The sequence below is a fragment of the Sander vitreus genome, chromosome 24, assembly GCF_031162955.1.
Source record: "Sander vitreus isolate 19-12246 chromosome 24, sanVit1, whole genome shotgun sequence".
NCBI classification, from domain to species: Eukaryota; Metazoa; Chordata; class Actinopteri; order Perciformes; family Percidae; genus Sander; species Sander vitreus.
This window is the reverse complement of record NC_135878.1, coordinates 15,788,995-15,813,175: the sequence shown is the minus strand read 5'-3', so window position 1 is coordinate 15,813,175 and position 24,181 is coordinate 15,788,995. Positions and strand designations below refer to the sequence as shown.

Here is a 24,181-nt window from a genome sequence, read left to right as displayed (position 1 = left end):
TGTACTTTACTTGAATCTTTTTTTTTTTTTCGACATACTATTCTACGACTTTTTACGTTATATCTTCCCTCTGCTCTTCTTCTCCAGCCCTACCTCTGCCGTGAAGCTGCTCTGGGCGTTGCACTCGTCCGACAGCGTAAAGCGAAAGGATTGGGGTCCCCCCCCGTCCCCAGGGAGCGATGGGACCCTCCAGATGAGGAGGCCGGCGGGGGACAGGACGGCCCCTTGCGGCCCCTCCTCCAGCTGGAAGAGGAGCGCTGAGCCCTCGGGGTCCGATGCTGCCAACTGGAAGACAAAGTTCTCCCCGGTGAACGTCCGCAGGCGGCTCTGGGGCCGGAGGAACGCCGGCGGCTCGTTGACTGGAGACAGAGGATCAAAACGTGAGTCCAGAGTACACAGAAGCACATGCTGAAAGCAACAAAAATGTGGAAGGGTGGAAAAAGTTACAAAAAAACATTGAAAGAAGGAGACACAATCATCGAAAAATGCGACAGAAACATCATGAAAGCTACAAAAAAAAATCCAAGAAAGTCACAAAAGGGACAAAACATCGCAAAAAGCGACAAAAATGTCAAAAAAAAGTTAAACACAACCTTTAAAAGCGTCAAAAAATGCAACAAAAATGTTGGAAAAAGTGACAAAACGTCAAAAACAAAGTGTCACACGTCAACAACATCATGCTCCTTTAGTAAAGTTATTCCCTTTTTTTGACCCTTCCATCTAAAGGTCTTGTTGTTTTGTGATGAATCTAAAGACAGTTGCAGAATGCAGACACAAAACAAGATGTAAAAAAAAACAAGACCAAACCGTTAAGTTAAGTTAAGTTACAAAAACTTGTCAAAAAAGCGACTAAAACATAGGAAAAAGCTACAAAAATCCCAAAAAACATTTAAAAAAAAGCGACAAAAACATTGATTAAGCGTCATGTTATGTTTTTACCATGACAACTACAAGTCTTGTTGTGTTTTGATGACAGAATCTACTTCCTGTCTGAAATAAACTCTTGACAAGTGTTTGGCAGGAACATCCCTCCAGGCTGTTCCTGGAAGAATCGACACACAGGGGGGTTCCAACTTTTCTGTCCGACTGGAGCTCTCAACAGCGGATACTTAAACAAGATCATGTAGCGTCCACTAACTGAGATCATGCTTCCCCCCCACAGATGTTAAATAGGAAGAAAGTGACGGTAATGCCGGGAAACACCTGCTCAGCATGACGCTCATATGTTCATTAATAAGATTATTGCTATTACTGAATTCCTAACCGAACTCTTTAGAAAGATCTGGCAACATGGTGAGGTAACTCTAGATCACACACGTCCAACTCGAGGCCCAAATCCGGCCCTCGGCCCTCGCAGATTTTGTTTCTGTCACTTTGTCAATTTTTTTTACGTTGTTTTTTTGTTGGCTTTTTTAGTAATTTGTCGCCTTTTGAAGTTTTTCCGAGGTTTTTGTCTTCTTTTTTTTCACAATTCTTTTTATCTCTTTTCTTTCAAAGTCAAAAGACACAAAAGTAAACTATCAAAAGCCGTCTTGGTTCATCTTTCCACTGTTCCAACAATCACCACTCTGGTTTGGTTGAAATAAACCCTTAATTCACTCATTTACATGTGGAGATATGCTGGCTCTATACATGCTAAAAGTCCTGATTATTTACATGGAGTCTGGTGGAGATATGCTGGCTCTATACATGCTAAAAGTCCTGATTATTTACATGGAGTCTGGTGTAGTTTGATGATGGTGATTTCGGGGCTGTTTCATGTTAAACTAAAAGGATCTTACTCTTTAACTAAAAGGTCTATCTCTGTAGGGATCCTTTCATAATGTTATCAGACACTTAGAATATTAATCTGAGTCTGTCTACAGCAACAACAGAATTTTTAGTGGACGCTGACTGCTGCTGAACATTAGTCCTGTAGGGTAACATTACAGCTTGTTACTAACTGCTTTTGAACATTAGTCCTGTAGGGTAACATTACAGCTTGTTACTAACTGCTGCTGAACATTAGTCCTGTAGGGTAACATTACAGCTTGTTACTAACTGCTTTTGAACATTAGTCCTGTAGGGTAACATTACAGCTTGTTACTAACTGCTGCTGAACATTAGTCCTGTAGGGTAACATTACAGCTTGTTACTAACTGCTGCTGAACATTAGTCCTGTAGGGTAACATTACAGCTTGTTACTAACTGCTGCTGGACATTAGTCCTGTAGGGTAACATTACAGCTTGTTACTAACTGCTGCTGAACATTAGTCCTGTAGGGTAACATTACAGCTTGTTACTAACTGCTGCTGAACATTAGTCCTGTAGGGTAACATTACAGCTTGTTACTAACTGCTGCTGAACATTAGTCCTGTAGGGTAACATTACAGCTTGTTACTAACTGCTGCTGAACATTAGTCCTGTAGGGTAACATTACAGCTTGTTACTAACTGCTGCTGAACATTAGTCCTGTAGGGTAACATTACAGCTTGTTACTAACTGCTGCTGGACATTAGTCCTGTAGGGTAACATTACAGCTTGTTACTAACTGCTGCTGAACATTAGTCCTGTAGGGTAACATTACAGCTTGTTACTAACTGCTGCTGAACATTAGTCCTGTAGGGTAACATTACAGCTTGTTACTAACTGCTGCTGAACATTAGTCCTGTAGGGTAACATTACAGCTTATTTACTAACTGCTGCTGAACATTAGTCCTGTAGGGTAACATTACAGCTTGTTACTAACTGCTGCTGAACATTAGTCCTGTAGGGTAACATTACAGCTTGTTACTAACTGCTGCTGAACATTAGTCCTGTAGGGTAACATTACAGCTTGTTACTAACTGCTGCTGAACATTAGTCCTGTAGGGTAACATTACAGCTTGTTACTAACTGCTGCTGAACATTAGTCCTGTAGGGTAACATTACAGCTTGTTACTAACTGCTGCTGAACATTAGTCCTGTAGGGTAACATTACAGCTTGTTACTAACTGCTGCTGAACATTAGTCCTGTAGGGTAACATTACAGCTTGTTACTAACTGCTGCTGAACATTAGTCCTGTAGGGTAACATTACAGCTTGTTACTAACTGATGCTGAACATTAGTCCTGTAGGGTAACATTACAGCTTGTTACTAACTGCTGCTGAACATTAGTCCTGTAGGGTAACATTACAGCTTGGTTCACGGTTACAGCGTTCTCTCTCAATACTGGACTAATTAAAGGATTGTTGTTTCCATCAGACACTTCCACACAATGACATGGGAACATAGGGACCAGGTTGAAAAAAAACTAAGGTACCCTTTAAGTTAGTTACAGCTGTTACAGCAGCACTTTTACAATTGACTTGTGGTTTGACTTGTGGTTTGTGAAGTGTAACTCAGGATAAATGTCAAGTCTATGTCGCGCCCCCCTCCCCCAGATCTTCTGATGGGGACAAACAGGACCGCAGCTGGACGGCTACCACAGTAACGGCCTACCACGGTGACAGCCTAGCATGGTAACAGCCTACCACTGCACTGATGCAGCAAAATAAATACTTTCCTACACTGTCTACAATGCTTTGGTTAAAAAACAGGTTTTTGACAGGTTTTTATGCTTTTTATGAGGACAAAGTACAATGTTACAGCAAACCCAACCAAATTAAAAATGTACCTTGATTGACAGACCAGGTGAATTTGGAGGTGTCCGGGTCACAGAGGAGGCAGGGGCTGCTGGGGCTGGAGACTCCGTCTGCGAAACACATCCCCTCGATGTTACACGTCCTCTCCTGGCAACCACAGACGGACAGCAACAACAGGTTGGTTTCATATTTACACAACGTTGTTTCAAAATACTGACCGCTTTAACATTATAAAACACACGTTTTTCAAGCTTGTGTTCCCCTTTTGTGGTTTTTCTCTGGAGAATCAGGTTCATAACAAGAAATCAGCTCTAGATATTCAGGGTTTTTCCTGCCGGTATAAGTTTTAGGTGCAGCAGCCGAGCCCTTTTTGTCAGCTGAATGAATGGGAAATGCGGCATGAGTGTTATCTATAATCTGCTCTAGCTTTTCTAAAGTTTTAGACACAGATATGGTGATAATAACGCTCCAAAATTATGTCGAATTGCATATTTTGTTTATTGAAAAACATCACATTTTCTTGCGTAAAGACCCCTAACCCCCACGCCAAATTTGCGCACCTAACTCTTGGATGAACCTGGGGAAAACGCTGGATATTCATCATGGAGGATGGAACAGAATCACACTTTCTGTTTAGTCATTCAAGCAGCTACTAGTTGTTCAGAGTGTAGATTCTGCTAACGGAGCAAATGAAATGCTTCAACACCCAGTCAAACACATCTGTCCCCTAAATCTGTTACGCTTAAACAAATAAATACTAGAGAGTCCACGTTTTCTCGTAGGGAAACTTTGTTTTTTGTGTCTAAGTGACTGATGGGAACAACAATCTTTGACATTGGTCCAGTATTATAGTTGCTAGTAGCCAAGGCAGTAAATGTTTGGGTGTCATCTGTGTGACGAGATGAACAACATGGAGAATAACACTTCTTTTTTGTATGCGAGTTACCTTCAACTTACAGAGTCCTGAGCGCGATGCCTCGCAGACTTGGCACACGCCATCGTAAATGGTCAGCACCTTGGCCTGGCTGTACTGGGAGCCATCGTTGGTGACCTGGGACAGGAAAGAGAGGTGGATATCATGTTGCACCCTTGGAAAGAAAGACTGTCTGCTTTTGTGGCAACTTTATTCTCCCCGGTACAACATTTCTTTCATAGTATAGTTTCAACGAAGCAGTCACATATGACACAGCGCTTTCATTCAAAACTCCACAGTCAGGCAGTGTGACGTGTAGTGTTAATCAGAATTGTCGTAAATAAGCAAATAAACAGTGAATGAAGATTAACAGTACAACATCTTCGTAGCTCGGCAAACAACATTTCCTGTAGATTTGTAGTATACATTTATATATACTGTATATACTCTGGCGTTCCTCCCTTGTTGGAGCCAAAAGTATGATTTCAATATTAACTTTTATTTTGATAAATTGTGCATAAATGCAGCGCCATTCGCAGTAAACTAGACTCAATGTAAACTGATAATTAGTGTTAATTGATCCTGATGCGTGGCCTGTCGTCACGGCCTTTTGACAATCAGCTGATTGAGGCAGTGATTGCTTCAGCTGGTGTATAAGAGCCAGGAGCTGTCATTGAGCTCGGGGCCTTTGGTTTGGAGCCACACGGTGTTTTGACCGCTGGTTCAAGCACTGCACAGAACAGAACGTGATTGAGTTGAAGTTGCTTTTTGTTACACCCTTTTATTTTGGCTCTGCTGTCACTGCTTGTACACCGTCTGGTAAGGACAGTTCATTTCTTCGGTGGAAAAGACCAATTCACGTATCACAGTGAAGTTTGAATGATAAGGAAAATAAACGTGAAAACAAAAGGAAAACAGTGGAGTTATTGAGTCTTGTTTAAGCACGTCGACCACGGCACCGAAGGTCAAAAAAGGGAGCAAAAACATTGTCAGAAGGTTGCTCCCACACCCCTCTCATTCCCCCTGCTCTGGCGTTTCCCCCCTCTCGTTCCCCCTGCTCTGGCGTTTCCCCCCTCTCATTCCCCCTGCTCTGGCGTTTCCCCCTCTCATTCCCCCTGCTCTGGCGTTTCCCCCCTCTCATTCCCCCTGCTCTGGCGTTTCCCCCCTCTCATTCCCCCTGCTCTGGCGTTTCCCCCTCTCATTCTCCCTGCTCTGGCGTTTCCCCCTCTCATTCCCCCCCTGCTCTGGTGTTTCCCCCTCTCATTCCCCCTGCTCTGGCGTTTCCCCCTCTCATTCCCCCTGCTCTGGTGTTTCCCCCTCTCATTCTCCCTGCTCTGGCGTTTCCCCCTCATAGCGGTGTAAATGTAAAAGCTTCTGACTAAACAGCCACCAAACAACAAACATGAAAAGATCAGAGACGTTACCTTGATCTCCCAGCGTGCGTACGGTTTGTCGTCCATCATAAAGTCTTCCGTGTTGACGGCGGTGTTGCTAAGAGACGGCACGGCGCAGTCTAAAGCCTTGGAGCTCAGGAAGGTGGCTTTGGTTCTCTGTTTCTCCCCTGGAACCCAAACTCCGTTCATGTACTGTGGAGGCAGACCCACACAATTAAGGCCCGTGTGTAGGTGATAGGCTACTGCTACGGGTGCCGGCAGTCACAATAAGTAAAGCTAACTTCATAGATGGAAAGAAACGCAGAAAATGTTGAAAGAAGTGTCAAAAATGGTGAAGAAAACAACAGAAATGTTGTAAAATGTGACAAAAAGGTTAAAAAAGTGACGAAAATGGTGAAGAAAAAGTGAAAAAAACATCAACAAAACTGTTGAACGTGTCAAAAAACTACAAAAAAAAAGAAAGAATAAAGACAAAAACGTCAAGCAAATGACAGAAATGACGGAAAAGTGAGAAATGTCGTAAAAAGCAACACAAACGGTGAAGAAAGCAACAAAAACAAACCAATTCCCGACAAAAATGCCAGAAAAGCAAAAAAACTTTTTCACAAAGAAAATGCCGGCAAAGGGTCAAAAACAATTGAAATCTTGCCTCTGGCCCGACCTTTGACCTTTGACCTTTCCTCACCTTTAGTCTGCTGGCGTGGCAGCCGAGGTCGGGAGAGTCGATGAAGCCGAGGCCGAAGACTCGAACGTTGCGACAGTTGAAGGCTCGGATGTCACACAGTCCGCCGTTCTCCAGATCTGTTACCTCTACTGGCTGGCCTATCAGAGGAGAGCAGTCATTACAGCAGATAATCAAAGTACAGATTATTAGCTGTGTTAGAAACCGTTCCCTCATTCCCTCCCTCACTGACTACAAACTACATAGTGTTTATTAAATAGTGAACTATATAGGGACTGACCAAACCAGATTTCAGACACTCACTGATCATTTCTAACCATCGTAGCGTCAGTAGATGCTCCGGTTATTTGTGTTATGGAGGCATCATGTAAAGAAAGCGAGCACTCCTCTTCTGCGAGGAGAATAGTAAAAGGTTGTATATTATATATGTTGCATGTAACATTTCCAGAAATGATTTTCTTTCATCTGTTTTAAACTCAACAAGCAGTTTGTTGTATTTTAGCAGAACACTGAAAGCAGCAGACTTTAGTATGTGTTTATTTATCGCAAGGTATATAGTTATCGCGATATTCAACAACATTATCTGATATTTTCCTCGTACCGTGCAGCCCTAGTAAAGACATAATAATTGACCTGCTGAACCCGTTAAGGGTTGGAACAGCAGATACTCACTGATGGCCAGGCTGCAGTCGTAGAAGCTGTGGCCAGGATCGCACTGGCAGCCCCACTCCGTACACTCTCCGTTTCCGTTGCAAAAGTTGGGGCAGCGCAGCGCCGTCACCACGTCCTTGGACGTTCCCGGCGGACCAGCCACCTCCGAGGCTCTCCGGGTCCGGTTCTCCAACAGCCTCTTCTCGCACTCGTTCTCCAGGTACGGCAGCAGCGCCTCCTCCCAGCCCAGGTCGTCTTTGAGCTGCAAGTCCAGCATGCAGAGGTCCACCGCCTCGTCCAGGCGCCGTCCCAGCAGCCTGCTGCACACCATGCCGATGGTGGAGCTGGCCAAGGCTATCTGGCACACTTCCAGAGCTTTGGCCGAGGTCAGGCCACTGGGCGTGGGCCAGCGGGGTCCCGCCGCCGGCCGGGCCTCTGCCGAGTGGTCCTCCGGGAAGAAGTAGGCGAAGTTCTCCAGATCGGCCGCAATGAGACTCTGAGCGGCGAAGACAGGCTGGAAATCAAACGACGCATGTCTCTGTGGCCTGGAGAGCAGAAGATCCTCCCGGAACCCGCTGTCTGGTTCGAGATCTCCGTCACTGTTTGGATAGTTCTCGGTGTGAAACCGAAGGTGCCTCCGCTCCAGAGGATGGCTGTTGAAGGCAGACGTATCCAGGATGCTTTCCTCTCTCTCTGGACTCTTGATGTATTCCACCGTTGTGTCCATCGAGGGGAACACAGATGTGTAATCCACGTTATCGTATGATGTGCAGTCGGAGCGAGCGGAAGGATTGTACAAGTTCCTCATCGCTTGGCCGGCGTGGTGAGAAGTGCTGTATCCTTTCTGGCAGGCGCAGAAAGGCCTCCGGACCTCCTGCGTCGTCCCAGGAGGGGTCCTGTCAAATAAACTCTCCCCGGGAGCTATCCTAACACGCACACGCACACACAAGCACACACGCACGCACACACCCACACACACACACACACACACACACACACACACACACACACACACACACACACACACACACACACACACACACACACACACACACACACCCACACACACAAACACACACACACACACACACACACACACACACACACACACACACAGAAACAGAAACAATTAGCTCAGGTTGCGTCTCCCACTAACATGTTATTTAGTAGCTAAGACAGTGTGAGATTTTTTAGTACGTCCGAAATCTTAGTATGAAGCCAATAGTGCATACTATTTCCGGTGAAATATTAATATAGCAAACCACTGGACACTATGCCGGCATAAGAATCCCACAATGCAATGCGGTAGTAACAACAACATTCGAAACGGACAGAAACCAAGGCAGCTCTGTAACTTCAAAAACGCTTTGATTTACAATGATACATATAAAAATCTGTGGTTTTGTCACCTGTTGGTCTAGTTGCTAACCTTTTTCAGTAATTTAAGCCAAACCAAGTCATGATGAAGCTACAGTTTTGCAGTAAAAGCTCTGTGACTGACCTCCAGTATTCTATGAAGCGCTGCAGGCCGTCGGAGCCCCCGTCGGAGCCCCCGTCGGAGCCCCCGTCGGAGCCGTGGAAGTCATTGTTGCCATTGTGGTCGAAGGTGCCGCAGAGGCCTCGTGTATTGCCGTAGTCGCTGCTGGGCGCCCGGACGGACAGGCTCATCCCCCAATCGCCAACATCGGCCCTAACAAAGGCCCCGGAGGGAAAGATCAACTACAAGGGGAGAGTTACATCCAGCAGCTCATTACATTATCTCAGAAACATTTAGATTCTGAAAGAGATGTGCATTCTTGAAATGTATAAGATTTAGATTTGATTACATCCCTCATGCAACTGTCAGGGTGTTGTTCAAGCATGAACGCAGCCAATGATGTAGGGCTGCACAATATGAGGAAAATATGCAGTAATGTTGTTGAATATTGCGATAAATAAATAGATATTGAAGATAATGTTTTGGGCATTTTTCCACCTTCATTCAGAGAGAGAGGGGGAAGACATGCAGGAAACCGCCGCAGGTCGGACCTGGACCCTGGGCCTCTGCGTCAAGGAACAAACCCCTCCATATGGGCGCGCGCTCCACCAAACGAGCCACCCAGGCCAAGGGTGTAACTTTGGGTTCAACATTAGGGGGGCTTGCGATAGATTGACATTTTGAGCATCTAACACTTAATTTTCTGCATTCTGGTGACTTTTTCTGCAACAATTTATATTGCAAATGTCTTTATTTATGGAAACGAAATTATAATATGCCCCCGCGCCCAATAAATAGATGTTAAAGTGTTCTCAGTTCTGCTGCTTTCGCTATTCTGCCAAAATACAACAAACTGCTTGTTGAGTTTAAAACAAATGAAAGGAAATCGTTTCCAACCTTATTTTATTGAATATTAAAGGCACAAAAAAAAATTACAATTACATTTGTACAGTTTTCTACGGATATTTTCTTTCAAATAACTCTGTGTGTCTTCAGCGATATGTCGCAGCCTTTCGCGATATGTTTATTGCACCAGTTGATATTGCGATGACGATAAAAAACGATATATTGTGCAGCCCTACAATGATGCTTCCTGGGAAGCATATAGTAATTTTCCCAAACAAATCTGCACCCATTTCAAAAGGTTGGGATACCTACGGTGACCTTCTTCCCCTGGTGGGACTCCAGCACCCTGACCTGACTGCCCTCCTTGTCCCCGAGGTTTTTCAGGGTCAGCTGTGGCCGGGTTTCCTGCGGCCGCCCATTGCACATGTCAAAGACAGCGATGTCGTTCCCCTCTCGCACCGCAACGCCGCAGTTGCAGGCGACCGTGTAGTGTCGGCTGCCGCAGTCCCACTGGCGAGAGTGGACCTCGAACTCCCTGACGATGCTCCGGTAAAGAACAAAGGTGCCGGTCTGCTGGTTTTCATATCGCCTGCACACAGCAGATTGACAGAAGGACATACACATATGTCAATATCTGAGTTACTCTGGTGTTTTAAAATGCCTAACTTTTATACGCCTGCTGATAACTGATTTTAAGAGGTAAATTACTTAAAGGGTTACTTTGGGTTTTTTCAGCCTGGACCCTATTTTCCTGTCTTTGTGTCTAAGTGACTGATGTGAACAACAATCTTTGATATTGGTCCAGTATTAGGCAAGATGAAACAAGCTACAATGTAAGTTATTGGGCAATTGTACACCTTCAATTTATGTCCACAAAAGTGCTTGTTTAGCCACTGACAGACTCAGATTAATATTCTAAGTGTCTGACAACATTATGAAAGGATCCCTACAGAGATAGACCTTTTAGTTAAAGAGGAAGATCCTTTTTTTAAACAAAAACATCTACAAAATTGCTATCGCTAAACCCACCAGACTCCATGTAAATAATCCGCACTTTTATCATCATAACCTGATTATTTACATGGAGTCTGGTGGGTTTGGTGATGGTGATTTCGGGGCTGTTTCATGTTAAACTAAAAGGATCTTACTCTTTAACTAAAAGGTCTATCTCTGTAGGGATCCTTTCATAATGTTGTCAGACACTTAGAATAATAATCTGAGTATGTCAGCGGCAAAAACAGAACTTTTAGTGGACGCTGACTGATGCTGAACATTAGTCCTGTAGGGTTACGTTACAGCCCAGGTCAGGGCTGCTGGTTACAACCTTCTCTCTTAATACTGGACCATTTTCAAAGAGTGTTCACAGACACTTACACACAAAAACATTGGAAAATAGGGTCCAGGTTGAAAAAACCCGAACTTACCCTTTAAGAGGTAAAGTTACCTGCCATCCAGAGTAATGATGTGCGGGTCAGTCAGAGAGTAGCAGATGGAAGTAGGAACGTCCTGGACAGTGACCTGTGGGCAGAGGTCAGAAGAAGAGGAATTAGGGGCCCTCCACCCTGTGACCCCGGGCTTTGATGTTTGCTACAGGCCAATCAGAGAGATGATCTGGAGGGCTGACAGCATGTCTAACACATGTAATAATAGCTTGTTGGGATGCAACTAATGACTATGTAGAGCAGCACTCTTTAACTCTTGTCGACCAACTTCCTCCCAGGTAAAAAAAATTCATGAAAAAGTTTTTTTGGAGGGTTGTGTAGCTGTTTTTGACGCTTTTTATTAGGTTTATTAGTTGTTGTTTTTTTAGATTATTTTTTGGGCATTTTTAGGCCTTTATTGACAGGACAGCTGAAGAAATGAGTGTTTTTGAGGGTTTTGTCGCCTTTTTTTTCACTACCACCAGATTCACCACTAACATCGACCTACTGCTTAACACTTGTTATTTGAAATCATGATCAGTCAAGCTCATTTATATGAAATTACACCTAATTTCTGAGTGAAAAAAGATGAAATATAAAAAAAATTCATACAAATAGTTCAGATTATTATTTCTGTTTATTTGAATAGGGACAGATACAAAAAACATAGATTATTACACAAAGAACAATCCGATGCCTGTATCACAGTGTTTCTAGCCATGGCTAATTCGCAACACCTGTCCCTAGAAGGGCTTTTAACAAGTTTACGATTGAGTGGATAATCACAGACTGTCAAAGTTTAGTCAGAACACTGTTAAGAAACCATTTCATAGTTTTTTTCAAATGCTATGAAATTTTATAAAACACCCCAAAACACTTGGATGATTATATCACACTGCTGGAATCCCAGAGGCAGGGGCGGAGCCAGACGTTGTAAACATTCGGGGCCAAACCTATGGGGGGGTCCGGGAGGCATGCTCTATTTACAGCAGCTATATAAATGCCTAAAAATCTGTCCATCATTTGGAAAACATGATAGTTGTAACATACTAATTATTTTCAGTGTTTGTTGCTTTTTCCCAACGTTTTTGGTGCTATTGTCAAAACAATTTGTCAGGCTGCTGACATTTTTCAATCTTTTCACCATAAATGTGAACTACATGAATAATCTATCACTCCATGCAGAACTTTGGTTTCATTTCAACTCACTCTCAGAGACGTTGGGACGTAGCTTCTCCAGAGTCGTGGGGCGCTGGGTCCGGGCAAAACATCAATCAGACTCGGCCTGTTTCCATCTCGCGTGAAGTCAGTGACGGCGGTTAGAAGAAAGGTCGCCCGGCCGCAGCTGCCTCCGCTGCAGGCGGCAGGCTGGATCTCCACCTGGCAGGCGGACAGCGCCACGTTTGGGGCTTCGTGTCCCAGACGGTCTGTGGATGTCAACAAAGCAGTGAGTTAGTGTTAACGGACGGCACGCAGCTGCCTGCAGAGCTGTAATAATGTCTTCCTGAGCCAGCTTTGATGTGATGATGTACAGGGCAGGTCAGAGCATAACAGAAGAACCCAAAACAAGCTGCGGGAAATAGCTGTTGTTCTCTTGTACTCTTGCAGTATGTATATCATATGTTTATACTTTCATTTACTATGCCTTTTGCACAAGTACATATACAACTTTGCACATGTTATAAAGGGCCCTATTTTAACGATCTGAGCGCACGGCGTGAAGCGCCTGGCGCAGGTGCGTTTAGAGCGTGTCCAAATCCACTTTTGCTAGTTTAACGTGGAAAAAAGGGTCCGTGCGCTGGGCGCATGGTTCAAAAGGGTTGTACTTAGTGTCTTCATTAATCAGAGGTGTGTTTTGGGCGTAACATGCAATAAACCAATCAGAGTGTCATCTCCTATTCCCTTTAAAAGCCAGGCGCGTTGTGCAAGATAGGGCCCCTAATGTCATTGAACATGTTTATAGTCCCATCTGCTGTCCTGTTTCCTGAGTCTCTAGATAATGTTGATGTTGATAACTCTCAAGTCCAACGTGAAGTCTTAATCTTTGAGCTACACTCTAAGAAATAAATCCGTAAAATTACAGAATAAGTTCTGGCAGCTCATTACCCGGACTTTGTCCCGTAAATAAAAACAGAAATGTTTTGTGTAGCCTCAATAAAAATACTCAACATTTTCTCATACAAAGCTGCAACTTCTGAAATGTTTGACGTGCGTTTCGTTGCATGTGTGCCTGCACATTGTGTCTCTATAATAAAATGGAATTGAATTGAATGTCAGTGTGGTGTTTCCCTGCAGGTCTGACCTGGGTCGTGGACGCTGAGAGCCAGATGGAGTCCACACTGGTGGCTGTTAACGGGGCCGTAGCAGGGGACAGGCACTGTGATGTGCACGCTCACCTCGTGCTCTTTACCGTTCTCCGCTACGTGGAGCGAGTCTGGAGAAAACTGAAGAGAGACAGAGGGAGCAAAGAGCCTTCACTGTCAGAAAAAGAGGTAGAATGCAGGTCAGTCCATTTTTGTTCTCTAAGGGAGGGGTCTTCAATGTTTTTTAGACCAAGTACTCGTGTCAAACTCAAAGGCCCGCGGGCAAAATCTGGCCCCTCGCAGACTTTAATCTGGCCTGCATATCGATTTTGGTTCACAATACATTTTGGCCAGCCTAGTTTTTTGTAGGTTTTTCCAAAGTTTTTGGGTGCTTTTTTACTATGAAGGCTGAGGAACTTGATGTCCACCAATAAAGTGACAAAAACTTTGGAAAAAGCGACAAAAACGAAACGTTTCTTAAACATCAAATACAAAGTCTGGCACCAACAAAGAGAAAAACAGAAACCGAACTTTACTTTTTTATTGTCAGGAAGAATCTTTCACTCCAATGTACGAAAACATTTCTTGCAAGTAACGAAGACGCTGAGCGGAAATGTATTGGAGTAAAAGTCAAAGTTTCCAGAGATATAAACAACATTAGTGTTACATTACAACACTTCCCTCAAATGCTCAACACACACACAAGATTGTTTACCTTCAGTCCAGCGTAGAAACCCTCACTTTCTTTGGGAGGAGATCTGCTGTGGCTGGAGTTGGCTCTGAAAGTCGACACACTGCAGGAGAACTGCAAAGAAAACATCCTTCTTTAAACCCTAAAATCACATGTCTATAAAATAAGTTAAAGACAAAAGGTATAATACAACTTGTAGTCCCTCTATCAGGGTTTTATCCCTTAAACTTGAAAGTGACTTTCAAGCAAAAGCTAATTTTAAATATCACCTGAAAAATATTTAGTTTAGGGGCTCGGAAACACAGAGCAGAGCAGGGGGAATGAGAGGGGAAAACGCCAGAGCAGGGGGAATGAGAGGGGGAAAACGCCAGAGCAGGGGGAATGAGAGGGGGAAAACGCCAGAGCAGGGGGAATGAGAGGGGGAAAATGCCAGAGCAGGGGGAATGAGAGGGGGAAACACCAGAGCAGGGGGAATGAGAGGGGGGAACACCAGAGCAGGGGGAATGAGAGGGGGAAACGCAGAAGAAGATATTCCTTTTTTTAACCAAAACGTAGCGGTGTAAATGTAGCCTAAGAGAGCAGAACTTTTAACTTACACTTAGAAATGGAGATGACCTTTGACCCAACTCAACAGCCAAATCAACATGTGTTAGAGAACGGCTCGGTGAGTGAGCCCATCCCTCTGCAACATATACAACTAATACAACCCTGGGGCCCAAATATGGACAGTCCGCAGCTGTACGAGAAAATCTAATGACTTAATGTTTCCTGGAGAGAGATCATTTCTCCAGGAAATTTCTGAGGCTGTGCAGCAAAAGCTGTGCTACAAAGAAGTGTGATTATAACAAATAATACTCCCAATACAGGAAAGAAATCAATGTTTTCAGTTTTGTTTAGGCTGAAAGAAACTCCAAGTAAAAGTCTGTAACGTTTTTGTTCCCGTGCGCATGCGTCGGCCCATGTGAAAACAACTTCCCCAGAATTTACTGTGAAGATTTGAATGGAGAGGTTTAAATGGGAAGCATGTGGCTGAAGGCTTTCCCAACCTGCAACTGATTTAACTTCCCCACCCTCCTCTTGGCTTCTCTCAATGGGACATGACACACGTTTGCCTCTCTGCCTTTGCTTTGTACGTCTGAACCCAGGCGAAGAGAGGTCGGCTTGATCCCTGGCTTACTTTGCCCACTCGAGGGGTCAAACCCTGCGAAACTTTCCTCACGGTCTGGCAGGAATTACCGTTTCTCCGAGCCTGAAATGAACGCCATCCATTTCCACCACAGAGAAGGGCTTCAGTGTAGATTCCTGCCTGATCTCGGCCTTCATGCTGTGGCCGATGTGTCTGGCCCAAACCACCTGGAAGCCCAGCGGTTGGTTCCACGGCGGCGGAACGAAGGAGCACCTCAGGTGGACACTGTGGCCGATGAGCTCCGGGGTGATCAGTGGCCGGGACAACAGTGATGGGACGGCAGCTGAAAACACAGACGGCACTGATCTTAGGCTACATTTACATTGCTATGTTTTGGTTTTTAAGAAGAGTTTTGAGTCAAAAACGAGTTTATGCAACGATAAGATAATGTAATAACGTAATTTAGCCCAGAAGAAAATCTACTTTAAAGTAGTTTATTATCCGTTACTGACTGTCAAACTGGATAATAAACGAAAGTTCTGTGTGTTTTCATGTTTCACAACTAGTTTAACAACAAAGATAGAAATCATATCACATCCACACAGGGATAGTAATATACAGCTGTTAAAACATGATAAATGATATGTTTAATAAGATCACGTGTAGTTTCAGAAGCCAACAGAATGTCTCACCTTTGCATTGACCGTTGACTTCTACCTCACCTGCTTGACAGAGTCTGGATCCCACATCTGGAGTAACTGAAACATGACATTTATCAGATTTCTGTCTTTATTACACTATTATGGTGCACAAATATTGTCTGGTATGTTTTTATCAGATTTTATTTAAACTCTAAAATATCAGTAAAGGTATTGTCCTAAAAGAAAACACATTCTCACTCCCATCGCGTCAAAAAGCGACGCTTGGTCAGATATCTTTGGCGTTTGTTATGGACGCAAAAAGTCTCCTTTAGCGTCATATTAAGATGCTCTCGGTCGGGACTCTTGGCGTCACTTTATGACACTCTGGGTCGGGACGTACGTTTAACTGACATGCTGCACAAGAACGGGAAAGTTTAGGAAAAGATGGTGGGTGGGGTTACATAATGTATGTTTCAGTGAGATGCGGGACAAGAACCCTGGTCTCCTGGGTGAAAGTCCTGAGTTGTTTGATCCATCGGCTTTTCAGTCTTTCATACTACTCTCTACTGTTGTCTCTCTACATACTACTCTCTACTGCTGTCTCTCTACATACTACTCTCTACTGTTGTCTCTCTACATACTACTCTCTACTGTTGTCCCTCTACATACTACTCTCTTCTGTTGTCTCTCTACATACTACTCTCTTCTGTTGTCTCTCTACATACTACTCTCTACTGCTGTCTCTCTACATACTACTCTCTACTGTTGTCCCTCTACATACTACTCTCTTCTGTTGTCTCTCTACATACTACTCTCTACTGTTGTCTCTCTACATACTACTCTCTACTGCTGTCTCTCTACATACTACTCTCTACTGTTGTCTCTCTACATACTACTCTCTACTGTTGTCTCTACATACTACTCTCTACTGTTGTCCCTCTACATACTACTCTCTACTGTTGTCTCTACATACTACTCTCTACTGTTGTCCCTCTACATACTACTCTCTTCTGTTGTCTCTCTACATACTACTCTCTACTGTTGTCTCTACATACTACTCTCTACTGTTGTCCCTCTACATACTACTCTCTTCTGTTGTCTCTCTACATACTACTCTTTACTGTTGTCTCTCTACATACTACTCTCTACTGTTGTCTCTCTACATACTACTCTCTACTGCTGTCTCTCTACATACTACTCTCTACTGTTGTCTCTCTACATACTACTCTCTACTGTTGTCTCTACAGGCAAAACATATGCCAATATGACCCAATTTCATACGATCAACCGTAAAAACCTGGAGGACATTATACAACATCTGAAAACCTCCTCCTGCTGCCTTGATATTCTACCAACGGGCCTTTTCAAAAATGTTTCCAATTGTTTGGCTACTGATCTCCTACAGATTGTAAACACGTCTCTTTTCTCAGGTATCTTCCCACAGGCCCTGAAAACTGCAGTCATTAAGCCACTCTTAAAAAAGAACAATCTAGACACGTCACTAATGAGCAACTATAGGCCGATATCAAACCTTCCATTTTTAAGTAAAATCATTGAAAAAACGGTTTCTCAACAACTCACCCTTTTCTTGTCACTAAACAACCGTTTTGATGCCTTCCAGTCGGGTTTTCGACCACACCACAGCACTGAGACAGCTCTTGTTAAAGTCTTTAATGACATCCACTTAAACACAGATAGTGGCAAAATTTCAGTCTTGGTATTACTTGATCTCAGTGCTGCATTTGATACGGTCGACCATGACATATTACTAGACCGATTGGAAAACTGGGTTGGCATTTCTGGCTCAGTACTAAAGTGATTTGAGTCTTATTTAAAGAATAGGGACTACTTTGTGTCTATAGGGAATTATACATCTGAGCATACAAATATGACGTGCGGAGTTCCCCAAGGCTCCGTTCTGGGGCCTCTCCTGTTTAACATCTACATGTTTCCACTGGCTTAAATTATGGAAAACAATAAAATAAGTTACCATAGTTATGCGGATGACACACAAATTTGTATAACCTTATCACCAGGGGACTATAGTCCAATACAACAATTGACTAAGTGCATTGAACAAATTAATGACTGGATGTGCCAGAACTTTCTTAAATTAAATGATGAAAAAACTGAGGTGGTTGTTTTTGGAGCAAAGGAGGAACGATTAAAAGTCAGCACTCAGCTTCAAACGATAATGTTAAAAACAACAGACAAAGCCAGAAATCTTGTCGTCATGGACTCAGACCTGAATTTTAACAGCCACATTAAGACAATTGCAAAGTCAGCCTATTACCACCTTAAAAATATATCAATGGTTAAAGGAGTTATGTCTCAGCAGGATCTGGAAAAACTTGTCCATGCTTTTATCTTCAGTAGACTTGACTACTGTAACGGTGTCTTCACAGGTCTCCCTAAAAAATCAGTCAGACAGCTGCAGCTGATTCAGAACGCTGCTGCTCGAGTCCTCACTAAGACCAAGAAAGTGAATCACATCACTCCAGTTCTGAAGTCTCTACACTGGCTTCCAGTGCCTCAAAGAATTGGTTTCAAAATACTTTTGCTGGTTTATAAATCACTAAACGGTTTAGAGCCAAAATACATTTCTGATCTGCTACTACACTATGAACCACCCAGACCTCTCAGGTGGTCTGGGACAGGCCTGCTTGTTGTCCCCAGAGTCAGAACTAAACAGGGGGAAGCAGCGTTTAGTTTTTATGCTCCACATATCTGGAACAAACTCCCAGAAAACTGCAGGTCTGCTGCAACTCTCAGTTCTTTTAAATCAAGGCTGAAGACCTATCTTTTCGATGTTGCCTTTCTTTAAATAAGCATTGTTGACACTGTATAACAATCTATATAAATATATAAAGAGAAATTCCTAAAACAAATAATAGAATTGAATTTATGATTATTCCGGTGACATTCTTTTGCAGTAATGGACATATCTCTGATTATTTCTCTGATGCAGGCATGACAATAGTTGACAGAAGAGACAGACGTTGGGCTGGTCAAAAGTTAGTCGAAGTAACTAACTAATTTAGGCAGAAGGCCTAAAAAGAAAAAAATAGTCTATCAACACTATGAGCGAGTTCTTGACTATTTAGAGACCGACTGCAGGTCTGCAGGGCTGTACCGGGTTTTGCAAGGTTTGCCGAAGAAAAGAACTAAGCTTTGCGGTGACGACCACATCGAAAATGATAAGAGTATACTCAAGGAAAAGCTTCTGTAACTATGGGGAATGAAACCTCAAAGCCGTGCGACGCATCTGGACCCATAGTGGGTGAGATGGTTAGACAGTATGGACCGGACTACTTGAGATATCTGTCATATTGGTCAAAAAGCTTTGGCTTTCCAAAAAACTGGATCACTGAGTCCAGTAAAGTTATTTTATCTGCTTTTATATATTTAACTGTTTTAACTGCTCTTCAATGTTTAATTTCTTATACTGCACTACTTTTTTTTTTTTCTCGTATTTTATCTGTTTTTTATTTTTTTAATCTGTTGTCATGTAAAGCACTTTGAATTGCCCTGTTGCTGAAATGTGCTCTACAGATAAAGCTGCCTTGCCTTGCCTACATACTACTCTCTACTGTTGTCTCTCTACATACTACTCTCTACTGTTGTCTCTCTACATACTACTCTCTACTGTTGTCTCTCTACATACTACTCTCTTCTGTTGTCTCTGTACATACTACTCTCTAGAACGGGTTGGAGTTTCTGACCTTTTTACTAATAGCTCAAAGCACTTGAAAACATGTCAGGGTCAGCTGCCATTCTGTTTGGGGCATTGACCCGTCCAGCATGGTCACCTTTGGCGCAATATCCCATGCACCCCTGCGTTGGCTGCAGGTGGTAGAGCAGGAACTCGCCGCAGTTGCGCACCGTGATGGGGATGCGGAAGAGGCAGCAGTCCTTAGTGCTGCCTTGGAAGAACTGCCAGGTGGCGCAGGCGGAGAGCTGACGGACCTCACCGGGCCGCGGCAGGGAGCTGTCCTTCAGAGACAGCCACACCGGAGCCTGGGTCCCACAGCGGTTCATCTGCAACAGAAACAGTTATTACCTGCAGCCAGCGGGTTATTAATCTCTCCACTTGGACTGAAGGTGCTTATTAAAGCAACCTGCTGGATGTTTGCGCAGCCAGATGGTGTTTGATGCTATTTTTTGGCAGAGATTTTATTTACTGACTTTGACAATCAGGGAAGTCAGAGTAGAGACACAGGAGGTAGTGCAAACAGTTTTTCGGCAGAGCTCAGCTGCTATTTTTGGCGTCTTACCTCAACGCAGGCGGTCGGCATCTCTGCCGGCTTGTTGTTGATCCTGAACCGGTACCAGCCCGGCGGCAGCGAGTGGTCACAGATTAGATCCTGGATGGCCGTGTTCTGGATCTCTGTGGAGTCAAAGTCCATGCTGCGGTACGGGTTACGCAAAGTCTGGTGACCTCCGGGGTAACACTCTGGAGCTGGGATGTGAAGGATAACAAGCATGGTGGAAATGACACACTCATTTAGCAGATGTTATGTGTTTAGGTTGGTAAAAAATCAATGTTTTCCAAATCTAAAATCTCCTTTTCTCACTTTGTGTTTTTGAGTTCCAGATGTGTCAACTTAATGAAGAGGAAATGAAAACCGAACAATCTGTGGCTGCGATCAGATGAGCAGGTTTACCCAGGAGTCGCGTCTTTATCTTTGACTGAGTCCTGCTGTTTGTCTACAACTGTCAGTGAAATAGGTCAAAGTCGTCAACTGAGGCTTTTCTTAACAAAGCCTGAACAAAAAGATCAGGCTGTGCTTACTACTTGTTCCCTTTTACCCATGTTTGAGTTTGATTGGGGCGGCCGAGTAAAGCCACGTCAGGGAAAACAAACTCAGGATATTTAGGATGTCCTGAGGACGATAGAGCCTTGAATGGACACGGAGGCTGATCCCAAAGCCTAAACACAACCTTACAGGCTGGTCTTCATGTTGACAGCCTCTTGAAAGCAAATGCTCTTGTTTACATGGCCGCCTGTCTGCGTGTACGCCTCGTCTGGAAGCTAAACAACAAGAGTTGAGGTCACAGGTTGTTCAAACAAGCAGGGTTTTCAGGCAAAGAAAGACAATCGGGGGAGACTTTTGGCTGCTGGCTAAACTGTTTCAATAGGTGGCTTAATGAGTTTACATAACCAGAGGGGAGTTTAGGAGTGTAGGGGGGTGGTGAGTTAATGAAGCGGCCCCCCACCCCCAGGGGGAGGAGATCCCACTGGGAGGGAGGCCCTTAGCAGCCCAGATGTGCAAGGACTATGCAGGGAATTCTCCAGTTTTCTCAGGAAAGCAGATTAATTTGGGGGAGCGTGGTGTTAACACAACTGAGGCTAGGGGTCTTGTTCCCAGAGGACCCGCCACGCACCAGGAAAAACAAATCACACAGTCACAAGTCTGGATGAGATCTGCTTCAATGATACAAGACTCACTATCACTAATTATTACAACACGTTCTCACTCCACATTCGTAAAATACGGATACTTGGTCAGCTGTTATAGTTGCACAATTTGCGGATTGCGGATAATGTAACAAGTTAAACCAATACTGTCTGATTTGCATGAGACTTTGTTTTGGCACACAGAAGTGCCTGGTATTCATGTCGACAAGCTTTGCGAGGACCCACAGCGTTTGATTTTTACGACGGCCTGCCTCAAAGTTTACGACTGCAGGCATTGATGTGTTGTCGGACGCCCCGGAGACAAAGATATGAGCGAGATGGAGGACGAGGGGACAGAGACAGCAGCTTTGTCCAGGGGCGGAGGTTTTGTTTCAACATTATATCCAGGGGGTCGTCCTTTGTAAAATTTTGAGCGCCAAACACTATGCGTCTTTAACCTCCAGATGTAGCAAAGTAGACACAGTCATTGTTTTCCGTACATATTTTCAGCCCCCTGAGAGTGGGTTGTTTTTCATATTTTTTTAAGGCGGACATATCTTCCTCTTCTAAATATTGGGGGGGATATCCGCTGCATCCCCCCCGAAAATCTACGCCTATGGTTTTGTTAAAATAAATGTCAAATAAGAGTCTATATCCGAAAGAGAAAGGCATGCTGGAAGACAATGCAGTTTACTGGATCATATTGAGCAACAAGTGTATTATGTTGTGTAATAATTAGTCATTACAGTTTTGTAATCTTGTTCCAATTACCGCTGCATGTTCATGAGCACTGCTCTCCTGATTATAAGTCTGTTTTTGATTTCTCTTTGTTTTTTTATGGCACTTTTTCTTCAGTGATTCCTGGTTGTTTTTTTGTTTTCAGTGTGTGAAGAATATTTCAGTGAAGTGACTTCCTCTGTCAAAGTGATAATTAGCAAATCAGCTCTAAAAGCTAATAATAGCAGATAATAACTGCTGCATCTGTTGATGAACTTTTATAAAAGTTAAAATGCATTTGGATCAAAAGTAGACATTCTCTCGGTGAGAGATTTTAAAGGGTAACTTAGGGTTTTATTCAACCTGGACCCCATTTATCTATGTTTTTGTGTCTAAGTGACTGATGGGAACAACAATCTTTGACATTGGTCCAGTATTAAGAGAGATCGCTGCAGTCAGCAGTGGAGAAACAAGCTACAATGTAAATTATTTGGCAATTGCGCACCTTCAATTTACGTCCACAAAAGTGCTCGTTTTGCTGCTGACAGACTCAGATTATTATTCTAAGTGTCTGACAACATTATGGAAAGGATTTCTAAGGAGGTCAACCTTTTTGTTAAAGAGACAAAATCAAAACTACCAAAAGCCGTCTTGGTTCATCTTTCCACTGTTCCAACAATCACCACTCTGGTTTGGTTGAAATAAACCCTTAATTCACCCATTTACATGTGGAAATATGCTGGCTCTATACACGCTAAAAGTCCTGATTATTTACATGGAGTCTGGTGGAGATATGCTGGCTCTATACACGCTAAAAGTCCTGATTATTTACATGGAGTCTGGTGGGTTTGGTGATGGGGATTTCGGGGCTGTTTCATGTTAAACTAAAGGATCTTACTCTTTAACTAAAAGGTCTATCTCTGTAGGGATCCATCCCATAATGTTTTCAGACACTTAGAATAATAATCTGAGTCTGTCAGCGGCAAAAACAGAACTTTTGGTGGATGCTAACTGCTGAACATTAGTCCTGTAGCCCGGTTCACTGGACCAGTTAAAAGATTGTTGTTCCCATCAGACACTTAGACACAAAAACATGGGAAAATAGGGTCCAGGTTGGAAAAAAACCCGAAGCTACCCTTTAACCGTGAGTTTCATGTATCTGTGTAATGTTCTTGTCTGTGATCTCCCGTCTGTCTCTAAAGGTCCATCTAACCTCTGGACTCTGCTGAGTGATAGGAATGCGGCCTCACAGGCCGAGACACGCAGCTCTGCACTCTCTGCAGCTTTAACAGGCAAGATGTTCCTATTGTTTCTGCATTGTATTTAAAGAAATAATGATTGAATTATTTAAACGGTACCTGTGAGACTCTGTGTTGCATTAGACATCTCCTTTATTTATTGTATGTCCCTGATCATGAAGATAAAAAGTAGTTTTGCGTTTTGTGGGTAAAATCTTCTTCATTTGGAACTTCTAGGCAGTAGAAGTTGAAAGTGGCATGAAAAGAAAAGACTCAAGTAAAGTACCTCAACATTTGGACTGAAGTATAGTACTGGAGTAAATGTACTTAGTTGCATTCCACCACTGCTTATAGGTGACACAAAAAGGATTTAGGATCGTCTCAACTTGCCATAAAATGTTTGCCTTGCACCTACCGTGTTGTGCGAGTGCTCCTGATTGCACGAGCCACAGCAACGCGATGATTAAACATCCAAATGCGCAGCAGTCCATGGCTGCGGCTCCGGGGTGTGAGAGAGATGGAGCAGGCTGCTGGTTTCAGGCGTCGGGTCCCATTGAGAGTTTGGAGAAACGGTGCAAAAGTGGTGCAAACTAAACTGGACGTATCCCTCTTCCAGCTGATTGATAATCAGAGAGAAGAGGCTGTGTGCGCTCTGTCGCTGCAGACTGCTGCTTCTCCTGTGCAAAGGGAAAGATGACCCAAAGAGAGGAGGCAGGGAGAGAGAGAGAGGGAGGGAAGGAAGAGGCAAGGAGGGAGGGAGGGAAGGAGGAGGCATGGAGGGAGAGAGAGTGGGAGGGAAGGAGGAGTCAGGGAGAGAGGGAGGGAAGGAGGAGTCAGGGAGAGAGGGAGGGAAGGAGGAGGCATGGAGGGAGAGAGAGAGGGAGGGAAGGAGGAGATAGGGAGAGAGGGAGGGAAGGAGGAGGCATGGAGGGAGGGAGGTAAGGATGAGGCAGGGTTGGCAGAGAGAGGGAGGGAAGGACGAGTCAGAGAGAGAGAGAGAGAGAGCGGGAGGAAGGGAAGGAGGAGGCAGGGAGAGAGAGAGGGAAGGAGGAGGCAGGGAGGGAGAGGAGGGAGGGGGAG

The 24,181-nt window shown here is 43.9% G+C and overlaps 1 protein-coding gene across 1 annotated transcript in view; it reads right to left on the bottom strand.

Annotated features, from left to right (window-relative positions):
• Window positions 1–23,887, bottom strand: part of LOC144512754 (von Willebrand factor D and EGF domain-containing protein) — a 36,884-nt gene extending 12,997 nt beyond the window's left edge. Inside the window, exons 1-17 of the mRNA XM_078243658.1 lie at window positions 23,517–23,887; window positions 20,023–20,207; window positions 19,558–19,786; window positions 15,800–15,865; window positions 15,218–15,450; window positions 14,006–14,095; window positions 13,290–13,431; window positions 12,197–12,414; window positions 11,011–11,084; window positions 9,879–10,155; window positions 8,745–8,962; window positions 7,265–8,169; window positions 6,596–6,732; window positions 5,941–6,102; window positions 4,550–4,654; window positions 3,636–3,750; window positions 94–359 (exon numbers count right to left, since the gene is read on the bottom strand). Coding sequence (XP_078099784.1) covers window positions 94–359; window positions 3,636–3,750; window positions 4,550–4,654; window positions 5,941–6,102; window positions 6,596–6,732; window positions 7,265–8,169; window positions 8,745–8,962; window positions 9,879–10,155; window positions 11,011–11,084; window positions 12,197–12,414; window positions 13,290–13,431; window positions 14,006–14,095; window positions 15,218–15,450; window positions 15,800–15,865; window positions 19,558–19,786; window positions 20,023–20,207; window positions 23,517–23,592 — 3,498 coding nt within the window. The 5' untranslated portion in view covers window positions 23,593–23,887. The remainder of the gene's footprint in view (window positions 1–93; window positions 360–3,635; window positions 3,751–4,549; window positions 4,655–5,940; window positions 6,103–6,595; window positions 6,733–7,264; window positions 8,170–8,744; window positions 8,963–9,878; window positions 10,156–11,010; window positions 11,085–12,196; window positions 12,415–13,289; window positions 13,432–14,005; window positions 14,096–15,217; window positions 15,451–15,799; window positions 15,866–19,557; window positions 19,787–20,022; window positions 20,208–23,516) is intronic.
• Between the last annotated feature and the right edge of the window lie 294 nt (window positions 23,888–24,181).